The sequence below is a fragment of the Pan troglodytes genome, chromosome 8, assembly GCF_028858775.2.
Source record: "Pan troglodytes isolate AG18354 chromosome 8, NHGRI_mPanTro3-v2.0_pri, whole genome shotgun sequence".
In the NCBI taxonomy this organism is placed as follows: Eukaryota; Metazoa; Chordata; class Mammalia; order Primates; family Hominidae; genus Pan; species Pan troglodytes.
This window is the reverse complement of record NC_072406.2, coordinates 113030584-113055326: the sequence shown is the minus strand read 5'-3', so window position 1 is coordinate 113055326 and position 24743 is coordinate 113030584. Positions and strand designations below refer to the sequence as shown.

Sequence of the window (24743 nt, the reverse complement as noted above, 5' to 3'; positions counted from 1 at the left end):
CCTATTTTTTTTTCTATAGGAACAAGACAACCTTTCATTAATAGAGGTTCATACTTAATTCTTTGAAAAATTATGCATCTTAAATTTTAGAAATGTATAGACCTAAGCAGTTCTCTCACATATACTTGGTGAGAACGTAAATGAACACTTTCTGGGATGAAAATGTGATAATAGCTATTTAAAATAATTAAAATTTGAAATATTTATAAACTTTGATCTAACAATTCTACTTCTAGGAATTTACCTTATAGCTATGCTTGCAGAAGTGGGCAAAGATATATGAATAAGCATGTTCATATTAACACTATGTGCAATCACAAAAAACATACTGTTTATCAATAAAGGTTTCAAAATACTATAGTTATTAGATAGAAGTACAAATATTTGAATTTTTATATATTTTTTTGAGACAAGGTCTCACTCTGTCACCCAGGCTGGAGGGCAGTGGCATGACCACAGTGCATGGCAGCCTCAACCTCCTTAAGCTCAGGTGTTCCTCCTGCCTCAGCCTCCCAAGTAGTTGGGACTACAGGCATGCATCACCATGCCCGGTTAATTTTTTTTTTTTTGTAAAGACGGCATGCTGCTCTGTTGCCTAGGCTGGACTTGAACTCCTGGGCTCAAGCGATCTGCATGCCTCGGCCTACCAAAGTGCTAGTATTACAGTTGTGAGCCACTGCGCCCAGCCAAGTGCTAATGTCTTAAAGAGGAGGCCGGGCACAGTGGCTCACGCCTGTAATACCAGCACTTTGGGAGGCTGAGGCGGGTGGATCACTTGAGGTCAGGAGTTCGAGACCAGCCTGGCCAACATGATGAAACCCCGTCTCTACCAAAAATACAAAAATTGGCCAGCATCATGGCACATGCCTGTAGTCCCAGCTACTCGGGAGGCTGAGGCAGGAGAATCGCTTGAACCCAAGAGACGGAGGTTGCAGTGAGCTGAGATCGTGCCACTGCACTTCAGCCTGGGTGACAGAGCAAGACTGTCTCAAAAAAAAAAAAATTTTTTTTAAAGAGGAAAAAAAGGAAGTTGCAAATGATACTATGATTACATTTTTGTTAAAATAATTGTTAGTATATTATATGTAATATATTAGTAAATTGTGAAGAAATTTACAGGAGGGCACTGGATTGTAGGAGTCTTTCAGGTTTTACTTTATATAAGTTTTACAATAATCACTAATTTTTTTTTTTTTTTAAATAGAGATGGCATTGCCCAGGCTGCTCTTGAACTCCTGGGCTCAAGTGATCCTCCTGACTCAGCCTCCCAAAGTGCTGGGATTACAGGCATGAGCCACCATGCCCAGTCACTGACTTTTTTAATCATAAAAAGTAATTTATAGCCGGCATGGTGGATCAGGCCTGTAATCCCAGCACTTTGGGAGGCCGAGGTGGGCGGATCACAAGGTCAGGAGTTCGAGAGCAACATGATCAACATGGTGAAACCCCATCTCTACTAAAAATACAAAAATTAGCTGGGTGTGGGTGTGGTGGCAGGTGCCTGTGATTCCAGCTACTTGGGAGGCTGAGGCAGGAGAATCGCTTGAACCTGGGAGGCAGAGGTTGCAGTGAGCCAAGATTGTGCCATTGCACTCCAGCCTGGGCGACAGAGCGAGACTTCATCTCAAAAAAAAAAATGTATAAAATATAAAAACCATGTAAGAACATTACAGATGACTATATTAGCTTCTAATCAGAAGAGCAAACACTTTTTGTTTTTGAGACAGAATTTTGCTCCTGTTGCCCAGGCTGGTGTGCAATGGCGTGATCTCAGCTCACTGCAACCTTCGCCTCCTGGGTTCAAGCAATTCTCCTGCCTCAGGCTCCCCAGTAGCTGGGATTACAGGTGCCCACCACCACGCCCGGCTAATTTTTGTATTTTTAGTAGAGACAGGGTTTCACCATGTTGGTCAGGCTGGTCTCGAACTCCTGATCTCAGGTGATCCACCCACCTCAGCCTCCCAAAGTGCTGGGATTACATGTGTGAGCCACTGTGCCCAACCGCAAACACAGTTTTATATACAACAGCATTTATAAAAACATAAGAACTAGTCTTGTGTCTTTTCTATCATGTCTAGGAGATACTATGTATTTTTTTCTTTTTTTTTTTGAGGTGGAGTCTCCCTCTGTTGCCCAGGCTGGAGTATAGTGGTGTGATCTCAGCTCACTGCAACCTCCACCTCCTGGGTTCAGGCAGTTCTCCTGCCTCAGCCTCCAGAGTAGCTGGGATTACAGGTGTCTGCCACCATGCCCAGCTAATTTTTTTTTGTATTTTTAGTAGAGACAGGGTTTCATCATGTTGGCCAGGCTGGTCTCGAACTTCTGACCTCAAGTGATCCGCCCGCCTTGGCCTCCCAAAGTGCTGGGATTACAGGCATGAGCCACCACGTCCAGCCTAAGGTTTTTTTTTGAGATGAAGTCTCGCTCTGTCGCCCAGGCTGGAGTGCAATGGCACGATCTTGCCTCACTGCAACCTCCGCCTCCTGGGTTCAAGCGATTCTCCTGTCTCAGCCTCCCGAGTAGCTGGGATTACATGCACGCACCAACACGCCCGGCTAACTTTTTGTATTTCTGTAGAGACGGGGTTTCACCATGTTGGCCAGGCTGGTCTTGAACTTCTGACCTCAAGTGATCCACCCACCGCACCCTCCCAAAGTGCTGGGATTACAGGGGTGTGCCACCGTGCCCGGCATGTCCGACCTAAGTTTTAAAACAGGAATTGGAATAGTTAAGATATGAAATAAAAGGAATTAAGCAAGATCTTTCCCCAGGAGTATGGGAAGAATAGAATAATTCAAAATGAAAATCTGAATATTAGAAATGCATTTCCAAAGCAGCCTGCCTTACCATCAGTTTAATTTTGAAGGCAAATGTTATTTCTAAAGGAACAAAAGGGGAATGGCAAAGAAATGGGAAGAAACGAGCTAAAAGCTGGCTGTATGGCAGATGCATCTGACAGCAATAACTAAAGCATACTCTGAAAATGAACCTATGGTCTAAGAAGAATGTGTAACTGGAGTCCCAAGCCAAATAATCTGGGAGTGGCCAACATGGAGTTTCACTCCTTATCTATGACGGACATCTGAACCCCCGGCTCATCCCTTGTAAGGCCATAAGGGATGCAGGCCCTTTGTTCTTGGTTATATGGAGGTTGCTAGATAAAGGGTGCTAAGTGAAAATGCTATGTAAACTGCATGGTCTCTACAGATGGTAGCAGTTCTCCTGTGTAGCCTGCTGCCACCTGACTGCCATTTCTACTGGAGTCAATATGGGTTCAGCACAACACCAGCCCATTTGGTATTTGGTGATGTTGGTATCTTATGAATATATTATACTGCTGCCAAAGTATAATGGTTAAGTTCCACTCCAACAAACAGAATTAACATTTGCTGACAATTCTTTTCTTTTTTTTTCTGAGATGGAGTTTCACTCTTGTTGCCCAGGCTGGAGTGCAGTGGCGCAATCTCGGCTCACTGCAACCTCCACCTCCCGGGTTCAAGCGATTCTCCTGCCTCAGCCTCCCGAACAGCTGGGATTACAGGCACCTGCCACAACGCCTGGCTAATTTTTTTGTATTTTTTTTAGTAGAGATGGGGTTTCACCATGTTGGCCAGGCTGGTCTTGAACTCCTGACCTCAAGTGATCCACGCACCTTGGCCTCCCAAAGTGTTGGGATTACAGGCGTGAGCCATGGCGCCTGGCCAACAATTCTTTTCAATACGATATAGTTACAAGACCATTATCATGCCCCTCTTTCTGGTATACATGGGAATTCTTATAGCAAAATCAATTAGCTTTTATATTAAGAAAAGTTTACATAGTTTTCTCCTATATAAAGCATGCTCACTCATTCCATCATCAGTAACACCTATTTAAAAACAGCAGCAACAACACTAAACACTACCTACCCGTTGTCCAGAAGAAAAAGAATGAGAACAACTAACTTCACCGACTAAATGAAGAAGAATGTAGGTCAGGTAATATGCCTGTTAGAGAAATGAATAAAATTAACACCTATGAATTAGCTAGCATAGATGTCATTCCAATTTACACATTAGGAAAATTGCCCAGGAAGGATAAAGGATATGGTCAACTTAACCCAGCTGGTCAGTAAGTAAAAGCGAAGCATCTAAACTAGGCTTTCTCATTTCTAACTCAGGTGCATTCTTTTTACCATGATTCATGACCTCACGACTGCCCTAATAAAGGGCTACAAAAAATACTCTTGGGAGCAAATTACCAACAATCATCCTTTTACCTAAATTTTCAACTCTCAAATTTATGGAAGAATTTCATGACAGTGATAAATTAAAAATATCATTCGCTTTAAAACTATGTTTGCTAGAATGTGTCTAGTGTCCAAATCCAGAAATGCCTACATATCAGTCTATGGTTAGTAAGCTGATTAACAGTTATGCTTCTATGTACTCTTTGAGACCTTCTAGCACTGGATACCTGCTTTTCAAGTTCTAAATGAAGACTGTCATCAATAATGCCATCTGGTTGTTCAGCCTTTTTCTTCAAGACCATTTTCTTTAACAAATCAGAAGGCTTCATCTGCACAAGATAGCGATGTAGGACTGATACCTATCAAAAGAAAGAGGAGACATTGAACAAAGCTAAATAATATAGTTGTTCTTTCTTAGGCTATTTTTTCCAGTGTGTACTCTTTCATTTTGTCCTTTTATTATAGCTTTCTTTACACTTAACAATATCCATTTTCCCTTTATGTAAAACCCTGAATTGCTTAAAAAGGGATTTTAAGTGGTCGGGCACGGTGGCTCACACCTGTAATCCCAACACTTTCAGAGGCCGAGGGAGGTGAATCACCTGAGGTTAGAAGTTCAAGACCAGCCTGGACAACGTGGAGAAACCCCGCCTCTACTAAAAATACAAAAATTAGCTGGGCATGGTGGCACATGCCTGTAGTCCTAGCTACTCGGGAGGCTGAGGCACGAGAATCACTTGAATATGCGGGGTGGAGGTTGCAGTGAGCCGAGATCGTGCCACTGCATTCCAGCCTGGGTGACAGAGCAATACTACATCTCTCAAAAAAAAAAAAAAAAGGGATTTTAAGTTAAAGATTTAGTACTTGTAACTTAGGATAAATGCTTAGGAGACCAAACGATATTATCATAGAGGACACAGGGAATGCTTTCTCTGTTAAATTATTTGAAAGTCAACAAAGTTGACTCTGTGGTTAGAAGTCATTGAATTCTGAGAAGAACTACAAGAAGTTGTGGTAAAAATCACAACTAGATTGTTACTTGAATATCAGTTAGTGAGTTTGAGGGTTAATTATTCATGTAATTATTCAGCTAATTATTCTATTTTACATGGGCAAAAAAGGAAAAAGTAACAGAACAACAAAAGTTAGGAGAAATGGTAGAAATCCTATCCTCGGATCTCTTTTGAAGGCAGTAAATATCAATGAAAGGAATGAGAACTATCTGCTAATTATCCTGGTAGCTCCAGCATGATCCCCATATATCTGGAATCAAATCTACCTTAATTCTACTAAAGCAGAAACCAGCTGTGCCCATCAGTCTCTCCATCCCACAGCATCTCGTGCATGCTTCGATTACTGTTCTTACCACACTAACCCACAAGAGTTGGTTAATTTTGTTTCAACCATTAGATTATGTTTTCAAGGGCAGAGTCTCTAATCTAAATCTTTGTTTGTTTTAATTCCTAGGATCTGGTGGCATACCTTGTACCAAATTGCAATTCAAACAAGAACAAAGGGACATCCAGATCAGGTTCTATGGGGCTTTTTTTTGAGACAGAGTCTCGCTCTGTTGCCCAGGCTGGAGTGCGGTGGTGTGATCTCGGCTCACTGCAAGCTCCACCTCCCGGGTTCATGTCATTCCCCGGCCTCAGCCTCCCGAGTAGCTGGGACTACACGTGTCCGCCACCATGCCCGGGTAATTTTTTTGTATTTTTTTTAGTAGAGACGGGGTTTCACCGTGTTGGCTAGGATGGTCTTGATCTCCTGACTTCGTGATCCGCCTGCCCCAGCCTCCTAAAGTGCTGGGATTACAGGCGTGAGCCACTGTGCCCGTCCTATGGTGAGTTTTCAAATCCAACCAAGGGCAGCCCCATTAGTGCTATCAATGTTTATAAAAAGCCTTCAGAATTTTACTCAGAGTGGGACTTCCATTGGACATTTTTTTAAATTAAAAACATTCATATGTATATTAAAGACAAGGTCTCCCTATGTTGCTTAGGTTGGACTTGAACTCCTGGATTCAAAGGATCCTCTGGCCTCAGCCTCCCAAGTAGCTGGGACGATAGGTGTGTGCCACCAGTACCCAGCAACAGCTGGACATGTTTATCCACACTCTCATATATACATGATATATTCTTACTGAACAAGTACTAGAGGGCAACTACATTTAAGCTCTATGATCTAAAAAGACTCATTTTAAAACAGGTTAAAGATGCAATCAATGTACAAGGGTTTTGCAATTTCTAATCTTGTGATAAAATTGCTAACTTGGAAAAGCTGAACTAATTCAATAAATGAAATCATATTCATATAATTGCACATTATGATTTTCCCAGTAGTTTCTTTATACATTAATTCACATCTGATTGTCCACAACCACCCTAAGTGGTGGAGGGTGCAATATTATCTCCATTTCACAGATGAAAAAATTGGATCTTGTTAGTTAAGTGTGCTAGAGATTACATGAACAGTATCAAGCTTAAGAGCTGAGCCCTGACCCCAGGACCTTTGACTTAGGGTTCATCAATTTTCCTTACACCTCTCATTACCTCTCCCATTTATTAAAAATAAAAATGTATTTATTTATACCTGCAGATTACTGGCATTAGGAACATCTTCGTGTTTCTCATCCAAAAGCTTTGAAATAATCACTAGACTGAGGCACTGTCTCAGTTGCCTAGAATTAGAAGTTAAAAGTATTTAGAATGAATTTTAATTAATACTGCTTGAAAAGCAAATGAATGAGCCAAGAGGAGCTCTAGTTCTAATTGGAAATATAGGCAATGTTTCAAGAGAAGTCTGTACAGGAACATATAAGCTGTTATAGAACAGTAAAATTTTCATGTAAAATATCTGTACATAAAACTTGAGTTATCTGAAGCTCAATAAATCATTTAACGGCCTTATCTTTGACGCTGATGATTTACTGACAGAAAACCTATTTTTTTACTGATGAAATTTATTTTTACTAAAGCAAAAAAAAGCTAATTCATTTATTTTTGTGGAATATGTCATCTGTATTAAGGTAACAGATAAACTAAAATTAAAAATAAAAAAATATTCAGCTTGGGTGACAGAGTGAGACTCGTGTCTCAAAAAAAAAAAAAAAAAAAATTACATAATGACCTGAGTTAAGAATTAGAATAAGGCAGAATCAGGCTATCAATGCCTTTTCTCGCAACTGAATATGAAATAAACATATCTGATCTAACATTCAAAGAATGATGAATGGAAATAAACAACCCAAGGCATTTCATTAATGTAAAATTATAAAATTTCTTAATGTTTAATTTTCACTTTTTAATACCTTCCACGTGATGTCCAATTAGGGACCAGCTGTACCAACCACAGGAGGTTGTGGGGATGACTGGAGAGTTCATTTATGCCCAGACAGAGTTCAGGCACCTGAAAAAAAAGAACATGTAAGATTTCTTTTCAAACAGAACAGTAGAATAAAACACCCAACAGATCATCTACAACCCTTCTTGACATAATGGAAGCACTAGTACAAAACAGAGCACACATTTTTAGAAATAGCATGGAGTCTAGAATCTGCGAAAATGTACACAATACACAGATTCAGTTTTACTTATACTATCTTAAATGGACTGAACAGATACATTTAGCAGAATTTCACTTGGCTTTCACGTTTTGTACTACATCATATCTCCCATCGATATTTAAACAGTCCTTCTTGGAAAGATAAACTGATCTAAATACAAATGTGTATGAGAGCTCTACAAGACCATATATGTTCCTGATTTGGGATTTCTTGCACTTTAGGGATCCTATTCCAGTATTTTTAAAAGCCTAACACCTGGCCAGGTGTGGTGGCTCAAGCCTGTAATCCCAGCACTTTGGGAGGCCGAGGGAGGTGAATCACTTGAGGCCAGGAGTTTGAGACCAGCCTGGCCAAAATGGTAAAACCCTGTCTCTACTAAATACACAGAAATTAGCTGGGCGGAGTGGCATGTATCTATAGTCTCATCTACTCAGGAGGCTGAGGAATGAGAATCGCCTGAATCCGGAAGGCAGAGGCTGCACTGAGACAAGATTGCGCCACTGCACTCCTGCCTGGGTGACAGGAGATGCTGTCTTACCAAAAAAAAAAAAAAAGCCTAACACCCCCAAAATATGTATTACCATTGTGTATCAATTTTTAAAAAAGCGTAACACTTGCTTCAAAATAATCTGATGAGCAGGGAAAGGAAATATAGGGTCGGTTTTACATTAGGCAAGATTATGTCTCAATTATTGAAGAAAAGTGATACTTAGGAATTTATTATACTCTTTGCCTTACTTTTGCATATTTTAATTTTTCCACCAAAAAAGACTGAAAAATATAATTTTTAAAAAGGCATAACAAAAATTATACATGTTCATCCTCCATATGGTTGCAGAAGTTCAACTCAAATTCTGGTTGTAGGTATGACTCACTCCATCATTTCATTTAGGTCTCTGCTCCAAGGTTATTTTGGAAAGGCCTTTCCCTGCCAGCCTTATAGGAAATAGCATAGCATCTGGTCTTGCTATACTCATGTCCTGCTTTATTTTCATTTGTAGTACTTAACTACTACCTGACATGATAATATAATCAACATTTACTTGTTTATCTAACCCTTTGACTAGGACAAAAGCCCCATGAAGGCAAAGGCTTTGTCTCTTTCACAGCTCAATCTCTAGCACCTACATTAATGCTTAGTCCATAGGAAATCCCCAATAAACACATTTTTGTTGGATAAAGAGCTGAAGTTTTAGAAAAAATTCAATTATCATGAATTTAAATAATACAGCTCCAGCAAACATTCCCTTCCTCAGTTCATTTTTAATCCGCCAAAGATCTTGAGTTTAGAAACAGTATTAATTCCATATGCACTATGAGTCAAATTGTAATGCTATATAAAAAATGAATAATGAGAGTTTCGGCACCCAAGACTGTGTGGTAGATAGAGCTCCCTCTCCCCTCTCCCCTCTCCCCTCCCCCCTCTCCCCTCTCCCCTCCCCCGTCTCCCCTCTCCCCTCCCCCCTCTCCCCTCTTTCCACGGTCTCCCTCTGATGCCGAGCCGAAGCTGGGCGGTACTGCTGCCATCTCAGCTCACTGCAACCTCCCTGCCCGATTCTCCTGCCTCAGCCTGCCGAGTGCCTGCGATTGCAGGAGCGCGCCGCCACGCCTGAGTGGTTTTCGTATTTTTTTGGTGGAGACGGGGTTTCGATGTGTCGGCTGGGCTGGTCTCCAGCTCCTAACCGCGAGTGATCCGCCAGCCTCGGCCTCCCGAGGTGCCGGGATTGCAGACGGAGTCTCGTTAACTCAGTGCTCAATGGCGCCCAGGCTGGAGTGCAGTGGCGTGATCTCGGCTCGCTACAACCACCTCCCAGCCGCCTGCCTTGGCCTCCCTAAGTGCCGAGATTGCAGCCTCTGCCTGGCAGCCACCCCGTCTGGGAAGTGACGAGCGTCTCCGCCTGACCACCCATCGTCTGGGATGTGAGGAGCCCCTCTGCCTGGCTGCCCAGTCTGGAAAGTGAGGAGCGTCTCTGCCCGGCTGCCATCCCATCTAGGAAGTGAGGAGCGCCTCTTCCCGGCCGCCATCACATCTGGGAAGTGAGGAGCGTCTCTGCCCGGCCGCCCATCGTCTGAGATGTGGGGAGCACCTCTGCCCTGCCGCCCCGTCCGGGATGTGAGGAGCGTCTCTGCCCGGCCGCCCTGTCTGAGAATTGAGGAGACCCTCTGCCTGGCAACCGCCCCGTCTGAGAAGTGAGGAGCCCCTCCGCCCGGCAGCCACCCCGTCTGAGAAGTGAGGAGCGTCCTCCCTCCTCGTCCGGGAGGGAGGTGGGGGGGTCAGCCCCCCGCCCGGCCAGCCGCCCCGTCCGGGAGGGAGGTGGGGGGGTTAGCCCCCCGCCTGGCCAGCCGCCCTGTCCGGGAGGTGAGGGGCGCCTCTGCCCGGCCGCCCCTACTGGGAAGTGAGGAGCCCCTCTGCCCGGCCAGCCGCTCTGTCCGGGAGGGAGGTGGGGGGGTCAGCCCCCCGCCCGGCCAGCCGCCCCGTCCGGGAGGGAGGTGGGGGGGTCAGCCCCCCGCCCGGCCAGCCGCCCCGTCCGGGAGGTGAGGGGCACCTCTGCCCGGCCGCCCCTACCGGGAAGTGAGGAGCCCCTCTGCCCGGCCAGCTGCCCCGTCTGGGAGGGAGGTGGGGGGGTCAGCCCCCCGCCGGGCCAGCTGCCCCGTCGGGGAAGTGAGGGGCGCCTCTGCCCGGCCGCCCCTACTGGGAAGTGAGGAGCTCCTCTGCCCGGCCACCACCCCATCTGGGAGGTGTACTCAACAGCTCATTGAGAACGGGCCATGAGGACAATGGCGGTTTTGTGGAATAGAAAGGGGGGAAAGGTGGGGAAAAGATTGAGAAATCGGATGGTTGCCGTGTCTGTGTAGAAAGAGGTAGACATGGGAGACTTTTCATTTTGTTCTATACTAAGAAAAATTCTTCTGCCTTGGGATCCTGTTGATCTGTGACCTTACCCCCAACCCTGTGCTCTCTGAAACATGTGCTGTATCCACTCAGGGTTGAATGGATTAAGGGCGGTGCAAGATGTGCTTTGTTAAACAGATGCTTGAAGGCAGCATGTTCGTTAAGAGTCATCACCACTCCCTAATCTCAAGTACCCAGGGACACAAACACTGCGGAAGGCCGCAGGGTCCTCTGCCTAGGAAAACCAGAGAACTTTGTTCACTTGTTTATCTGCTGACCTTCCCTCCACTATTGTCCTGTGACCCTGCCAAATCCCCCTCTGCGAGAAACACCCAAGAATGATCAATAAAAAAGAAAAAAAAAGAAAAAAAGAAAAACAGAAAAAAAAAAATGAATAATGAAGTTTTAAGTAACATTACCTTTGTGTTCCAATCTCTGATGTTTTTCATCAGGTTTATCAGGAGGCTTTGAAAGTCTACTAAAGGAATCTGTTTCAGCTGTTTTTCCAAACTCATTTTAAATAACATTAAAATCAGCAACATTATTTCACGATCCTGGTAACCTTCTGGATGTATAGATGTACACAAGCCTAGAAACTGTTTAACATAAATGCACAGACAAAAATATTTTAGGAGGTATATTTTACTTTTAGAGTTTTAATTATAAACTCTTTTTGACAAAAGATGCAAAAAAGAACTGTAAAGAAAACAAACATCAGATGTCTAGAGAAAAGAAGGCAAGAACTACTCAATGTTAATAGTTGAATTAAGTGGCATTTTCTTCTCCATTTTCCATTTTTGAGATTTTCTTAATGGTTCTGTATCACTGATTCAATTCAGCAACTAAAAATGTTTCACACTGTCATTAACTCTTTTTTTTTTATCTTCTTTTTTTTGAGATGGAGTCTCACTCTGTCGCCCAGGCTGGAGTACAGTGGTGTGATCTCGGCTTACTGCAACCTCCACCTCCCGGGTTCAAGTGATTCTCCCGCCTCAGCCTCCCCAGTAGCTGGGATAACAGGCACCTGCCACCACGCCTGACTAATTTTTTTTTTGTATTTTTAGTAGAGATGGGGTTTCACCATGTTGGCCAAGCTGGTCTTGAGCTCCTGACCTCAGGTGATCCACCCGTCTTGGCCTCCCAAAGTGCTGGGATTACAGGCATGAGCCACCGCGCCTGGCCTCTGCCATTAACTCTTGATTACTAAGTTATATTGTAAGTCTTTTTTCTTCATACATCCTACTTATAAAAAACTATTGGTTTCAAAACTATTTAATGATGTAACTGACTTAAAGTTCTGTTCATCACTAATATTAAAACAAAATAAAAACAGCAAAAACAATTTTTAATACAAAGATTATTGCTAAGAAATTTCAGAGACTGGAAATCACCTGGTAAGAAACTAGAGAGTTGTTTTTTTTTTTTTTTTTTTGAGACAGAGTCTTGCTCTGTTGCCCAGGCTAGAGTGCAGTGGCACAATCCCGGCTCACTGCAAGCTCCGCCTCCTGGGTTCACGCCATTCTCCTGCCTCAGCCTCCTGAATAGCTGGGACTACAGGTACCCGCTGCCATGCCTGGCTAATTTTTTGTATTTTTAGTAGAGACGGGTTTTCACCGTGTTAGCCAGGATGGTCTCGATTTCCTGACCTTGTGATCTGCCCGCCCTGGCCTCCCAAAGTGCTGGGATTACAGGCGTGAGCCACTGCACCCGGCCGAGACTTTTTTTTTTTTTAAAAACCATTAACCACAGACTAAATGGTTCTAGCTCTGAGCAGAAGACACATAAAAGTTTTTTCCTACCTTAACCACATTTAAAATGTTGGTTTCAGGAAGTGTTGAAAAAATTGGCTTATAAGATGAATCTTCACTTTCTTTCCCCCTTGATGTTGTCTGTGTTTCAGAACTATTGAGAAGTGAGTAAAGCAATGTGAAGTTAGGCACAAAATATATTACTCACTTTAAGAAATTCTGGGCTACTTTTTAAAAACTATGTTTTATCGAGGTATAATTTACATACAATAAAAGGAATGTACCCATTTTAACTTTTGATAATGATATATACTAATGTAACCACCATCCAAATCAAGAAATAGAACATTTCCATTCCCCTCAAAAGTCTCTTTATGCCAAATCCAAGTCAATCTGCTATCCCTGACTCAAGGCAAACACTAATGATTTCTATCATTATGCATCAGTTTTCTCTTGAACAAGCTACTTTTTATATGGTACTATCCTCATTGCTGTTGCTGTTAGAGAGCTATGTAGAAGATGGCTCTGACTAAAAAGAATTCATAATAGGTAAAAGACTCACAAATGGCCTAAAGAAACTGCTATAGCAATATACAGAAACAATTCAAAGCACTCTAGTTATCAGAGGTTATCAGTGAAGATTCATGAAAAAGGAGATGCATGAACTTAGCTTTCAAAAGATAGATAACATTTTTAATTTTTTGAAAAAATAATACTTTTATATGGTTTTAAAAAATCAAAATATATTAAGGTACAGTATGCTGTGATAAACTGCCCTCCTAGCTCCGTTCTTTATAACCACTCGTTTCCTTCCTAAGATAATTACTACAAGTTTTAGTCCTTCCTTCCATTGGCATTTTATGTATAAACATACAAATATGAATATATGTCCCATTGTGGTATAAGAAGAAATACATTTGATCTTTGTCCCCAATTCCTGGCACAGAGCTCCTAAAACCTCTGGAATGTCTGATAAGGTAGAAGGAGCCTCTTTTGTTATTTATAATAAGCCCTTTTCAACCATACCTAAATTTATGCTAATAATATTGTGACTCCTAGAGGATGGGGGCTGGTTGCCAGAGTTATCAATCATGTGACTAGAAGGCTGAAACTTTCAGTCCCACCCAGAGGGGTTAAAGATTAAAATGGCTAATGCTTTAATCAACCAGCCCCGTGTAATGGGCCCTCCATAAATACCCTAAAGTTCAGAGAGCTTCTGGATTGGCTAAGGCATCAAGATGATGAGAGAGTGGGTGGGGTGGGGTGGGCTCACACCTGAATCCCAGCACTTTGATAGGCTGAGGCAGGCGGATAGCCTGAGCCCAGGAGATCAAGACTAGCCTGGGCAATACGGCAAAATTTGGCTGGGCATGGTGGCTCACGCTTGTAATCCCAGCACTTTGGGAGGCTGAGGCAGGCAGCTCACCCGAGGTCAGGAGTTCGAGACCAGCCTGGCCAACATGGTGAAACCCCATCTCTGCTAGAAATAGAAAAATTAGGCTGGCGTGGTGGCGGGTGCCTGTAATCCCAGCTACTCGGGAGGCTGAGGCAGGAGAATCGCTTGAACCTGGGAGGTGGAGGTTGCAGTGAGCTGAGATCGCACCACTGCACTCCAGCCTGGGCGACAGCAAGACTTCAAAGGCAAAACTCTTGTCTTCTCTATTAAGGAAGAAAGAAAAAAAAATGATGGGAAGGTGGAGTACCTGGAGAGGCCAGGGAAGTTCTATGCACTCCCATCCCCATACCTTGCGCAATGTATCTCTTCCATTTGGCTGTTCTTGAGTTGTACCCTTTACAGCAAACCAATAATAGTAAGTAAACTGCTTTCCTGAGTTCTGTGAGCCATTCTAGCATATTATTGAACATAAATGGGAGGAGGACTGTAGGAACTCCTGATTTATAGCTAGTTGTTTAGAAGAAAAGGAAGCCCAGACTTGTGATTCCATATGAAGTGGTGGCAGTCTTGTGGGATTGAGTCCTTAACCTGTGGGCTCTGTGCTAACTCTGGGTAATTAGAACTAGAATTGCATTAAACTGTAGGACATCTAGTTGGTGTCTACAGGGAACTGGAGAAATGACAATGTGTAGAAAACCTATACATTTGATGCCAGAAGTGTTGTAAATGTAGAGGAAACATTTTTTTACCCTTTATCACTCCCCCTCCACCTTTAATACAAATGTTAGTATATTACATACCTTTGCACCTTCCTTTTCTCACTTAGCAATGTATCTTGGAGATATTTCCACAGCTACATGTGAAGAACTTGTTTTTCAAAATAGCTGCTTAGTACTTCTTTGCGCCCCTTCCTAGTTGTATAACCTTGGGCAAGTTACTTAACCTCTCCGTGCCGACCTTACTTGTAAAATGGAAATGAAAATCTTACTAGTATTTGTAGTAACTACTAAGTGAGGTACTATGTGAAGCCCTTAGAACAGAGTCTGGCACACAGCAAACACTATATAAGGGCTAGTCATTATGGTGTGGAGGGACAGCAGGCAGATCAATTTGATTAGAAAGCCGACAACAAAACAGAAAACAGGTCAGGGTAAAATCGTAAAGTCTTAAATATAGGGTATAAAGGTTTGAGAATAGTAGAGAGCGAGTTCCTGCAACAGTGAAAATAATACCTTGCAGGTGGAAAGGCCCTGGAAGAAAGATTTTTTTGCCAGGCTAGGCATGAAAAGAGAATCTGAATTAGACTGACTCAGGAAATGAAAAGGAATGAATAGATATGACATAGGTGGAGGAAAAGGAACATAGGGATGTGAGAATTGAAGGGATACAGAATTGAAGGAGGTTAGAATGTATTTAGACTTAAATTTTAAGTCTATGTATCTAGCAGAATAATGGTCAAGAAAAGAATTGTACTAGTATCCCTTAATATCTGAATTTTCTCTATCTAAATATTTACTCTGACAATCTGCAAACATTTTCACTCTACATCTACTATTTGTATAGAGAACTTGCCATGATGAATATGCATATACACACCAGCAAAAATGGGTAAGCTGTGAGTCCTGGTTAAAAAAAGAAAAGTGATGGCCAGGTGCAGTGGCTCATGCCTGTAATCCCAGCACTTTGGGAGGCCAAGGTGTGAGGATTGCTTGAGCCCAGGATTTTGAGACCAGCCTGGGCAACATAGCCAGATCCACTCTCTATAAAAAGATTTAAAAACATTGGCCAGGCATGGTGGCGTGTGTCTGTAATCCCAGGGTACTCAGGAAGCTGAGGCAGGAGGGCCACTTGAACTCAGGAGTTCGAGGCTGCAGTGACCCATAACCGTGCCACTGCACTCCAGCCTCAGCGACAGACCAAGACCTCATCTCATGGAAGGAAGGAAGGAAGGAAGGACGGAAGGACGGAAGGAAGGAAGGAAGGAAGGAGAAGGGGCAGGGGCAGGGGCAGGGGGAGGGGCAGGGGCAGGAGCAGGGGCAGGGGAAGGGGGAGAAGTTGGGGAAGATGGGGAAGGGAGGGAAGGAGGGGAAGGAAGAGAAGAAAAGAAAGAGAACAGTGAGTGGGGTTGTATCTTAACAAGTTCAAGCCAGGCACAGTGACTCACGCCTGTAATCCCAGCAGTTTGGGAAGCTGAGGCCGGCGGATCACCTGAGCTCAGGGGTTTGAGACCAGCCTGGGCAACATGGCAAAACTTCGTCTCCACAAAAAATAAAAAAATATTAGCTGGGCGTGGTGGTGAGTACCTGTGGTCTCAGCTACTCAGGAGGCTGAGGTGGGAAGATCACTTGAGGCTGGGAGGTGGAGGTTGCTGTGAGCTGAGATTGTGTCACTGCACTCCAGCCTGCGCAACAAAGCAAGACCCTGTCTCAAACAAACACACACACACACACACAAATTTCCAGACTCATGCTCATGTTGTTTAAACAGGCATTTTGTTACACAGCACTCATTCCTTCACCAGATCACTTTTGTTAAGCTTGTGCCCACCTTTACTCACCAGTATACAACAATAGTGACTATAGCCACCACCACTGTTTATTTCCACTACTGTACATGCTCACTACAGTAAAGTAAGAAAAATTCAAATTGTTGTATACAACATACAAAATTACTACACACTACTGAGTTCACTAAATGTTAAATAATAAAGTAGGAGGTATGTTAAATGTTTATATTATGCAGAAACATGTGGTAACTTTTAAAATATAAGTGTTTAAGAACATTCTTGTAATATTTAGGGGAAATAGTTGGGATTTTTGGATGGGCTGGGTAAACTATTTTTCCTATTTAAAGTGATGAAACATAGTCTCTAGCTGAAATGTTGCTATCCAACATATTTTCAGATACAGATTACATCTGAGTAACCAGGGATCCTATATGGAGTAGAAAGAGAATTTTCGTAATGTTTAAGTGAAAACATTCAACTTTTTCCTCTTTTATTTCCTTTACCTTTCCATTTTTACTTCCTTTTCTGTGATCAGTCTATTCATTTCCTCTGCCCATTTTTCTAATAGGTATTGATCTTTTTCTTATTGACTTGAAATTAATACTTTGTCTGTAACCAGTTTCCTTTTTTTTTTTTAGATGGAGTCTCACTCTGTCACCCAGGCTGGAGTGCAGTGGTGTGATCTTGGCTCACTGTAACCTCCGCCACCCGGGTTCAAGTGATTCTCCTGCCTCAGCCTCCCAAGTAGCTGGGACTACAGGTGCGTGCCACTACACCTGGCTAACATTTTTGTATTTTTAGTAGAGACAGGGTTTCACCATGTTGGTCACTGGTCTCAAACTCCTGACCTCAAGTGATCCGCCCGCCTTGGCCTCCCAAAGTGCTGGGATTACAGGCGTGAGCCACCATGCCTGGCCCCCACCTTTTTTTTTTTAAAGACAAGGTCTCACTCTGTCACCCAGGCTGCAGTACTGTGGTGAACTCGCTGCAACTTCCAATTCCCGGCCTCAAGTGATTCTCCTGCCTTGGCCTCCCCAAGTGTTGGGATTACAGGTGTAAGCCACCACACCCAGCCCAGTGTATCTTTTAACTAGTTACACTTCAGATATTTGAAGGTTATTGATTTCTCTTTACTAATTTTATACCCAGACACCCACACCAAATTTTCTTAGTTATTTGTCATAGTTTTTCACCTGAGTCTTAGGCTTCTATGTCTAGATTAACTCACATCTACAAATAATCTTTCAGCAACTCCTTTCCAATTTTTGTATCTCTTGTTTTTTTTCTCTTGTCTAATTACTTTGGCCAATACTTCCACCAAAACAATGTTAAATAACAAAGGAAAGTCTTTTAAAAAAGAAAACAAAACTTTTATGAGAATATTTCTATTATTTGCCTGCTAAACATGATGATGGCTTTTAGATTAAGACAGATGTTAAGAATGTATCTAATTCAAGATTGATCTCAACTTTGAGAGATCTTTTTAAAAATCAGAAATAAATATTAAACTTTAGCTATAATTATATATAAGTTGTACGAAATGATATTTTTGGAGTTAATTATGATGAGAAAACTTACACTAGATAGTCTTCATTAAAGTCTGGCTGAAGATTCTCCAGGGGAAACAAAGATCTAAAATCAATCCCCATATTGAAAAACACAGCTGCTACATCAGACAATGATGGGATCCATGGCCAAACTGGTGAGTCACTGAAGGTATCTAATTAACAGAAGAAAACATTTCATTCTAAATCTGTGGTCTACAAACCCACATTTGCAAGGTGACAGTCTGCAGGTGAAACATGAATAATTACAATGGTTTTATAGAAATGACAGCTGCTAATTTTATGCTAACAATACAGTTATAGGATGATCATAGGAATTACAGATTCCCAAATAAAATAAGAAAATGACATAAAGAAAATATCTGAGAGTGATGGATAAAAGGGTGTAACTCAGAAGGAAGTAACACGTTTTAAAATGGCTGGAAATACCACTGGTAAAATCCCAACTATCAATAACACAGGAAGACTTTTTATCATCTTCATTGCCTTTATAGTCCCAATCCCCAGGACAGATGAAACAGGTAAACCACTATGCTTGTTTTATTATAAGGGCTCTCAAAGATGAGAAAGCAAATGTTACACTTTTACAGTGGATGCTTTCAATATGCCTTACTGTATTATCAGTATAATACTGTTGCTTACCAATAAGCCAATTAAACTTAATTGGCTAAGTAAGTTTGGAACCATTTCCACTTATCAAGCAAAGTAAGCCATGATTTGGTAAACAGGAAGTGAGGGTTTCCACGTGCAAGATCTTATATTCTTTTTCTCAATGCAAGTAAGAAAATTCAGATACTCGTTGTTTAACTGAAGTTCCATTTCATTATTAAAGACTTTTGAGGTCGGGTGAGGTGGCTCATGCCTGTAATCCTAGCACTGTGGGAGGCCAAGATGGGTAAATTGCCCGAGCTCAGGAGTTCCAGACCAGCCTGGGCAGCAAGGTGAAACCCTGTCTCTACTAAAATACAAAACAATTAGCTGGGTATAGTGGTGTGTGCCTGTAGGCCCAGCTACTTGGGAGGCTGAGGCACGAGAATTGCTTGAACCGGGGAGGTGGAAGTTGCAGTGAGCTGAGATTGTGTCACTGCACTTCAGCCCGGGCGACAGCAAGATTCTGTCTCAAAAAAAAAACCAAAAAAACGACTTTTGATTAGAAAAATAATTTTGTATTGTATATTTCCAAATATACTAACATTTAGCAATATGAAAGATACCATGTAAATAGCAACCAATAATACACACGGTAAATCTTAATAAGTAGATATACTTACCATTTCTAATTGTTATTTCCATCAATGTACTTAAAATCTGCACTGACACAATACAGTCTGTATGAACTGACATCATCTGTCAAAAGCAGAGAAATGATAGGATATTAAGAAGAAAGAAAACACAAACATTCATTATTTGCTAGGCACATATAAAGTTGTTTCATGTAGGCCAGGCGCAGCAGTTCATGCCTGTAATCCTAGCACTTTGTGAGGCTAAGGCGGGCGGATACCTTGAGCTTAGGAGTTTGAGACCAGCCTGTGCAAGACGGCAAAACCCAATCTCTACAAAAAATACAAAAATTAGCCAGGTGTGGTGGCGCACACCTGTAGTGGAGGACTGGTTGAGACCAGGAGGTGGAGGTTGCAGTGAGCCATGATTGTACCACAAAAATAAAAATAAAATACAATAAGATAAAATAAAAATAAAGGCATTTTATGTGCATTTAATACTAATGATAACCTTATGAAGTAGTACTCATTACACATATGAGCAAATAGGTTCAGAGAGATTAAATATTCTACCCAACTAATATATATGATACGTGGAGAAGGTGGAATTTAATTCTAAAGTCAGAGCTCTTTACATTCTAACATGCTGCTTTTTTTTTTACAACTTTCATTTATAATTAGACAAATATAACATTTGAAACTATCAAAAAATGTCTTTTTAGTATACAGCATGACATGAAACCAAAAAACCACAAAGGAAAAGGCTGCATGCAAAAATCAAACCACAAATTAATAAGATACAAATATACAAAATAATATACCAACATAGTTTTTCAAAGATGCTCAATATCACTAGATCAAAGAGATGTAATAAAAACAGTAAGATACCACTGGCTAGACGCGGTGGCTCAGCCTGTAATCCCAGCACTTTGGGAGGCCGAGGCAGGCGGATCACGAGGTCAGGAGATCGAGACCATCCTGGCTAACATGGTGAAACCCTGTCTCTACTAAAAATACAAAAAGAATTAGCCAGGCGTGGTGGCGGGTGCCTGTAGTCCCAGCTACTTGGGGGGCTGAGGCAGGAGAATGGTGTGAACCTGGGAGGCAGAGCTTGCAGTGAGCTGAGATCGTGCCACTGCACTCCTCTAGCCTGGGCAACTGAGCAAGACTCCATCTCAAAACAAAACAAAACAAAACAAAACAAAAAAAGATATCACTGATTGACTTCAAAATTGGCAATGATCAAGAATATCGATAATACCCTAGTATTATCGATTTTCTAGTATTCATAAGAATACTAGAAAAGACGAAAGCAGTCTTAATGCCTCAGGTGAGTGCAATTTGGTTAAAACTTTTAAACTAGGGCCAGGCGCAGTGTCTCACACCTGTAATCTCAGCACTTTGGGAGGCTGCAGTGGGAGGATCATTTGAGCCCAGGGGTTCAAGACTGGCCTGAGCAACATGGCAAGATCCCGCCTCTACAAAAAATTTTTAAAAATTAGCTGGGTGTGGTGGGGCATGCCTATAGTCCCAGCTACTTGGGGGGCTGAGGGGGGAGGATCACTTGAACCTGGGAGGGTGAGGCTGCAGTGAGCAGTGATCGCACCACTGCACTCCAGCCTGGGTGACAGAGCAAGACCCTGTCTCAAAAAAAAAAAAAAAAGAAAAAAAGAAACCCAAAAAATCCAAAACAACTAATTGGTAATATTTATGCCAAGTTATTATTTTATACTTTCATCTAGTTAGTCTTTGTACATACAGGAATTTAGATGCAAATAATATGCCTGTAATGCCTTTTTACTTACAGGAATTTAGAGACAAATAATATACCTTTTTTTTTTGAGACAGAGTCTCACTCTGTTGCCCAGGCTGGAGTGCAGTGGTGCAACCTTGGCTGACTGCAACCTCTGCCTCCCAGGTTCAAGCGATTCTCGTGCCTCATCCTCCCAAGTAGTTGGGCCTATAGGCCTGCGCCACCATTAGGCTAGAGACGGGGTTTCTCCATGTTAATCAGGCTGGTCTTGAACTTCTGGCCTGAAGTGATCCACCCATCTCATTCTCCCAAAGTGCTGGGATTACAGGCTTGAGCCACTGCACCTAACCTCTGATATAACTTTTTTTTTTGGGGGGACAGAGTCTCGCACTGTCACCCAGGCTGGAGTGCAGTGGTGTGATCTTGGCTCACTGCGACCTCCGCCTCCCAGGTTCAAGCGATTCTCCTGCCTCAGCCTCCCCAGTAGCTGGGATTACAGGCACCCACCACCATGCCCAGATAATTTTTTGTATTTTTAGTAGAGACTGGGTTTCACTATGTTGGCTAGGGTGGTCTCAAACTCCTGACCTCGTGATCCACCTGCCTTGGCCTTCCAAAGTGCTGGGATTACAGGCATGAGCCATTACGCCCTGCCTGACATAACTTTTTACAAGACAATTTTTTGGGAACAAAAATCTCAAGTTTAAAAAAATTTTTAAAAAATCATTTAACAAAGTAATTTTATAGTGGATTTGTAGAGGAACACATATTGTATTTCTATTATTATCTTTTTCATTTGCTTAGAAGCCATAGATTGTAATACATTTAAATTTAAAATGTAAAGGGTTGCCGAGCACAGTGGCTCACACCTGTAATCCCAGCACTTTGGGAGGCCGAGGCAGGCAGATCACTCGAGGTCAGGAGTTCGAGAGCAGCCCGGCCATCATGGTGAAACCCCATCTCTAATAAAAATACAAAAAAAAAAAAAATTAGCTGGGCGTGGTGGTGGGTGCCTGTAATCCCAGCTACTTAAGAGGCTGAGGCATGAGAATCGCTTGAATCCGGGATGTGGAGGTTGCGGTGAGCCGAGATCGCGCCACTGCACTCCAGCCTGAGAGACCAAGAGAGACTCTGTCTCAAAATAAATAAAATAAAATAAGATAAAATAAAATAAAATAAAAATGTAAGGAGGAGTAACCTGAACTCTACTTTCAAACAGTCATATGGCTTGTGTCATTTTGAACACAATCTATGTGAAAAAAAAAACTTCTGCTATGATGTTTGTGCTGTTAAGCTCTGCCACTAGGAGGCAACACCATTCGCAGACATGTTACACATAGGACAAGGTTTCTAACAATCTTTTTGCGGTGGGTGAAAAATTCCAGGGTGGGAAATACAGTGATTTCAGATAATTAAGTAAATGTGTAAAGGAGTATATACAGCAATCTAATGTCTATCAGTTGAGACTGGGTTAAATAAATCATGGTATAGCCTAACAAAGGAATACTATGAAGCCACTGAAAAGGATAACGTATCAACACTCTGAGATGAAATGCTCAATAATTTACTGCTATCTGAAATAAACAAGTTATAAGACACATTCACATGTTCTGTTTATGTTAAGTTACATGGCAATTTTTGAATGCAGAGAATACTCTAGAAAACATTGACCAAAATGTAACAGCTCCAGAAATTAGGACTTGGGAGTTCAGCCTTCTTATTTTAATTTAAAAAATTTAAACTGTTCACTCAAACAGATTCTGACAGAAACTTCTTTTTAAAAATATTTTCGGCTGGGTGCGGTGGCTCACGCCTGTAGTCCCAGAACTTTGGGAGGCCGAGGTGGGTGGATCACTTAAGGCCAGGAGTTCGAGGCCAGCCTGACCAACATGGTAAAACCCCATCTCTACTAAAAATAGAAAAATTAGCCAGGTGTGGTGGCACAGGCCTGTAATCCCAGCTACTTGAGAGGCTGAGCAGGAGAATTGCTTGAACCTAGGAGGTGGAGGTTGTAGTGAGCAGAGATCACGCCACTGCACTCCAGCCTGGGTGACCAAGTGAGACTCTCTCTCAAAAATAAACAAACAAATAAATAAATAAATAAATTTTAATCTCCTTTCCATTTTACTTGAACTTTTCATAATCAAACCTGAATTCCTTTTGAAAATTGTTAAAAAAAAAAAAAAAAGTACTAACCTTTTTCTGGTCTACTACATTTAGACACTCATGATAAAATCACAAAAATGCAAGGATTTTAATTACATTTTAACATTAAACTTACAAAATACTAGTTAGGAGTATAGCATTAAAATGAATTGACATAATTTCTAAAAACTACTTACAAGTTGGTAAAGCCTCCCACGATGAAAACGGACTTGGAATCAAAAAAGGAGAAATGAGACAGTGTCTTACACAGGGAAAGTGTTTAATGAATGATTAGTCTGGTTTTCAGAAAATAAGTATGAAATGTATTAAACAACTGCTTAAATGAAGGTATGCTTGTATGTCATAATTAGGGTTTGAATGGCTATAACAATGGGCCCACATCAACAAGAGGCAAATTAACATAGATAAATGCAAAGTCTTACTTGGAGGTTTAAGAAATGATATACACAATTAGAGAATAATGAAGCCCTGGCATAACAGTAAAGGAAGTTTTTTGTTTGTTTGTTTGTTTGATATGGGGTCTTTCTCTGTTCCCCAGGCTGGAGTACAGTGGCATGATTAGTTTTGAACTGTAATAAGTAGAAATTTGTAGGTTTCTTCAGATGGGCAAGAGTCTCACTGAAAACTGCTGGTAAGACAGACCTTATCTGGAGCATGTGTCTACGTATCTTCAGTGGAGGCAGTGAGGGAACACTTTAGGAGTGACATTGACAAGCTACTCCTTTACTTGGATCTTACCTTAACCGCAAGACCTTCAACTACTTTACACTTTAAAAAAGCAAACTTTCTCTCTCACCCCGGTACTCTCTGTATCTACCTTACCCTACGTTTTCTTCATAGCACTTATCATCTGACATAATACATTTACAAATGTGCGCACGCGCGCGCACACACACACACACACTCTTATTGTTTGTCTCCTCTATATTAGCATGTGGGCTTCATGAGATCAGAGACACTGATTTTTTCATTGCTGTTCTCTCCAGTGCCTGGCACAGCTGGCACTCAAAATGCCAACTACATAAAACAATGAACGAAAGGCTGTACTGGAATATCTCTCCAGTTCTCACCAAATACGAGATTTCTTGAAATGCTATCATAAAACCCAGAGTAGAAACTCCATGTTTTTCCCACTTTTCACTTTATATATAATAGCTGTAGTTCTCTGATACCATTGATACTTTTTTCCTTTTTGTTATAGGATTTCTGGGGCCAACACTCACATATTATAAAGGACTCTTTTATACTACGATTCCTTTTTACTGAATGTATATTTTTCACACATTTAGGATTTTATTAAAGTGGAACACTCAGTAACCTGAGAATAATTTTTTTTTTTTTTAAACAGATGTGGTCTTGCTATGTTGCCCAGGCTGATCTCAAACTCCTGGTCTCAAGTAATCCTCCTGCCTTGGTATCCCAAAGTGCTAGAATTACAGGCATGAGCCACTGCGAAGAATAACTTGTCATTCATAATCGTTCTCGTCTTTGAAAGAAGCATAATTCCAATCTAACTGAGTAGTTACTATAGTACTTGTTGATACAGAAGTTTTTATACTGGAAAAAGCCCCATCCATCCATGCCCTCCCATATAAATGTCTTTTTTTTTTTTTTTTTTTTTTTTTGAGACAGAGTCTCACTCTGTCCCCCAGGCTGCAGTACAATGGAGTAATCTTGGCTCACTGTAAACTCCACCTCCTGGGTTC

At 41.8% G+C, this 24743-nt stretch overlaps 1 protein-coding gene across 10 annotated transcripts in view; it reads right to left on the bottom strand.

Annotated features, from left to right (window-relative positions):
• The window catches only part of SLF2 (SMC5-SMC6 complex localization factor 2), a 54757-nt gene that overhangs the window by 10433 nt on the left and 19581 nt on the right, over positions 1 to 24743 (bottom strand). For 8 of the 10 annotated variants that reach the window (XM_024346543.3, XM_054659866.2, XM_024346544.3 and 5 more), the window contains 8 exons: positions 19170 to 19245; positions 17912 to 18053; positions 12483 to 12585; positions 11103 to 11279; positions 7536 to 7633; positions 6818 to 6905; positions 4456 to 4587; positions 3909 to 3986 (listed from right to left, as the gene is read on the bottom strand). In XM_024346543.3, the coding sequence (XP_024202311.3) occupies positions 3909 to 3986; positions 4456 to 4587; positions 6818 to 6905; positions 7536 to 7633; positions 11103 to 11279; positions 12483 to 12585; positions 17912 to 18053; positions 19170 to 19245 (894 nt within the window). The remainder of the gene's footprint in view (positions 1 to 3908; positions 3987 to 4455; positions 4588 to 6817; positions 6906 to 7535; positions 7634 to 11102; positions 11280 to 12482; positions 12586 to 17911; positions 18054 to 19169; positions 19246 to 24743) is intronic. The other 2 variants (XM_024346546.3, XM_054659865.2) reach the window with 1 other exon arrangement.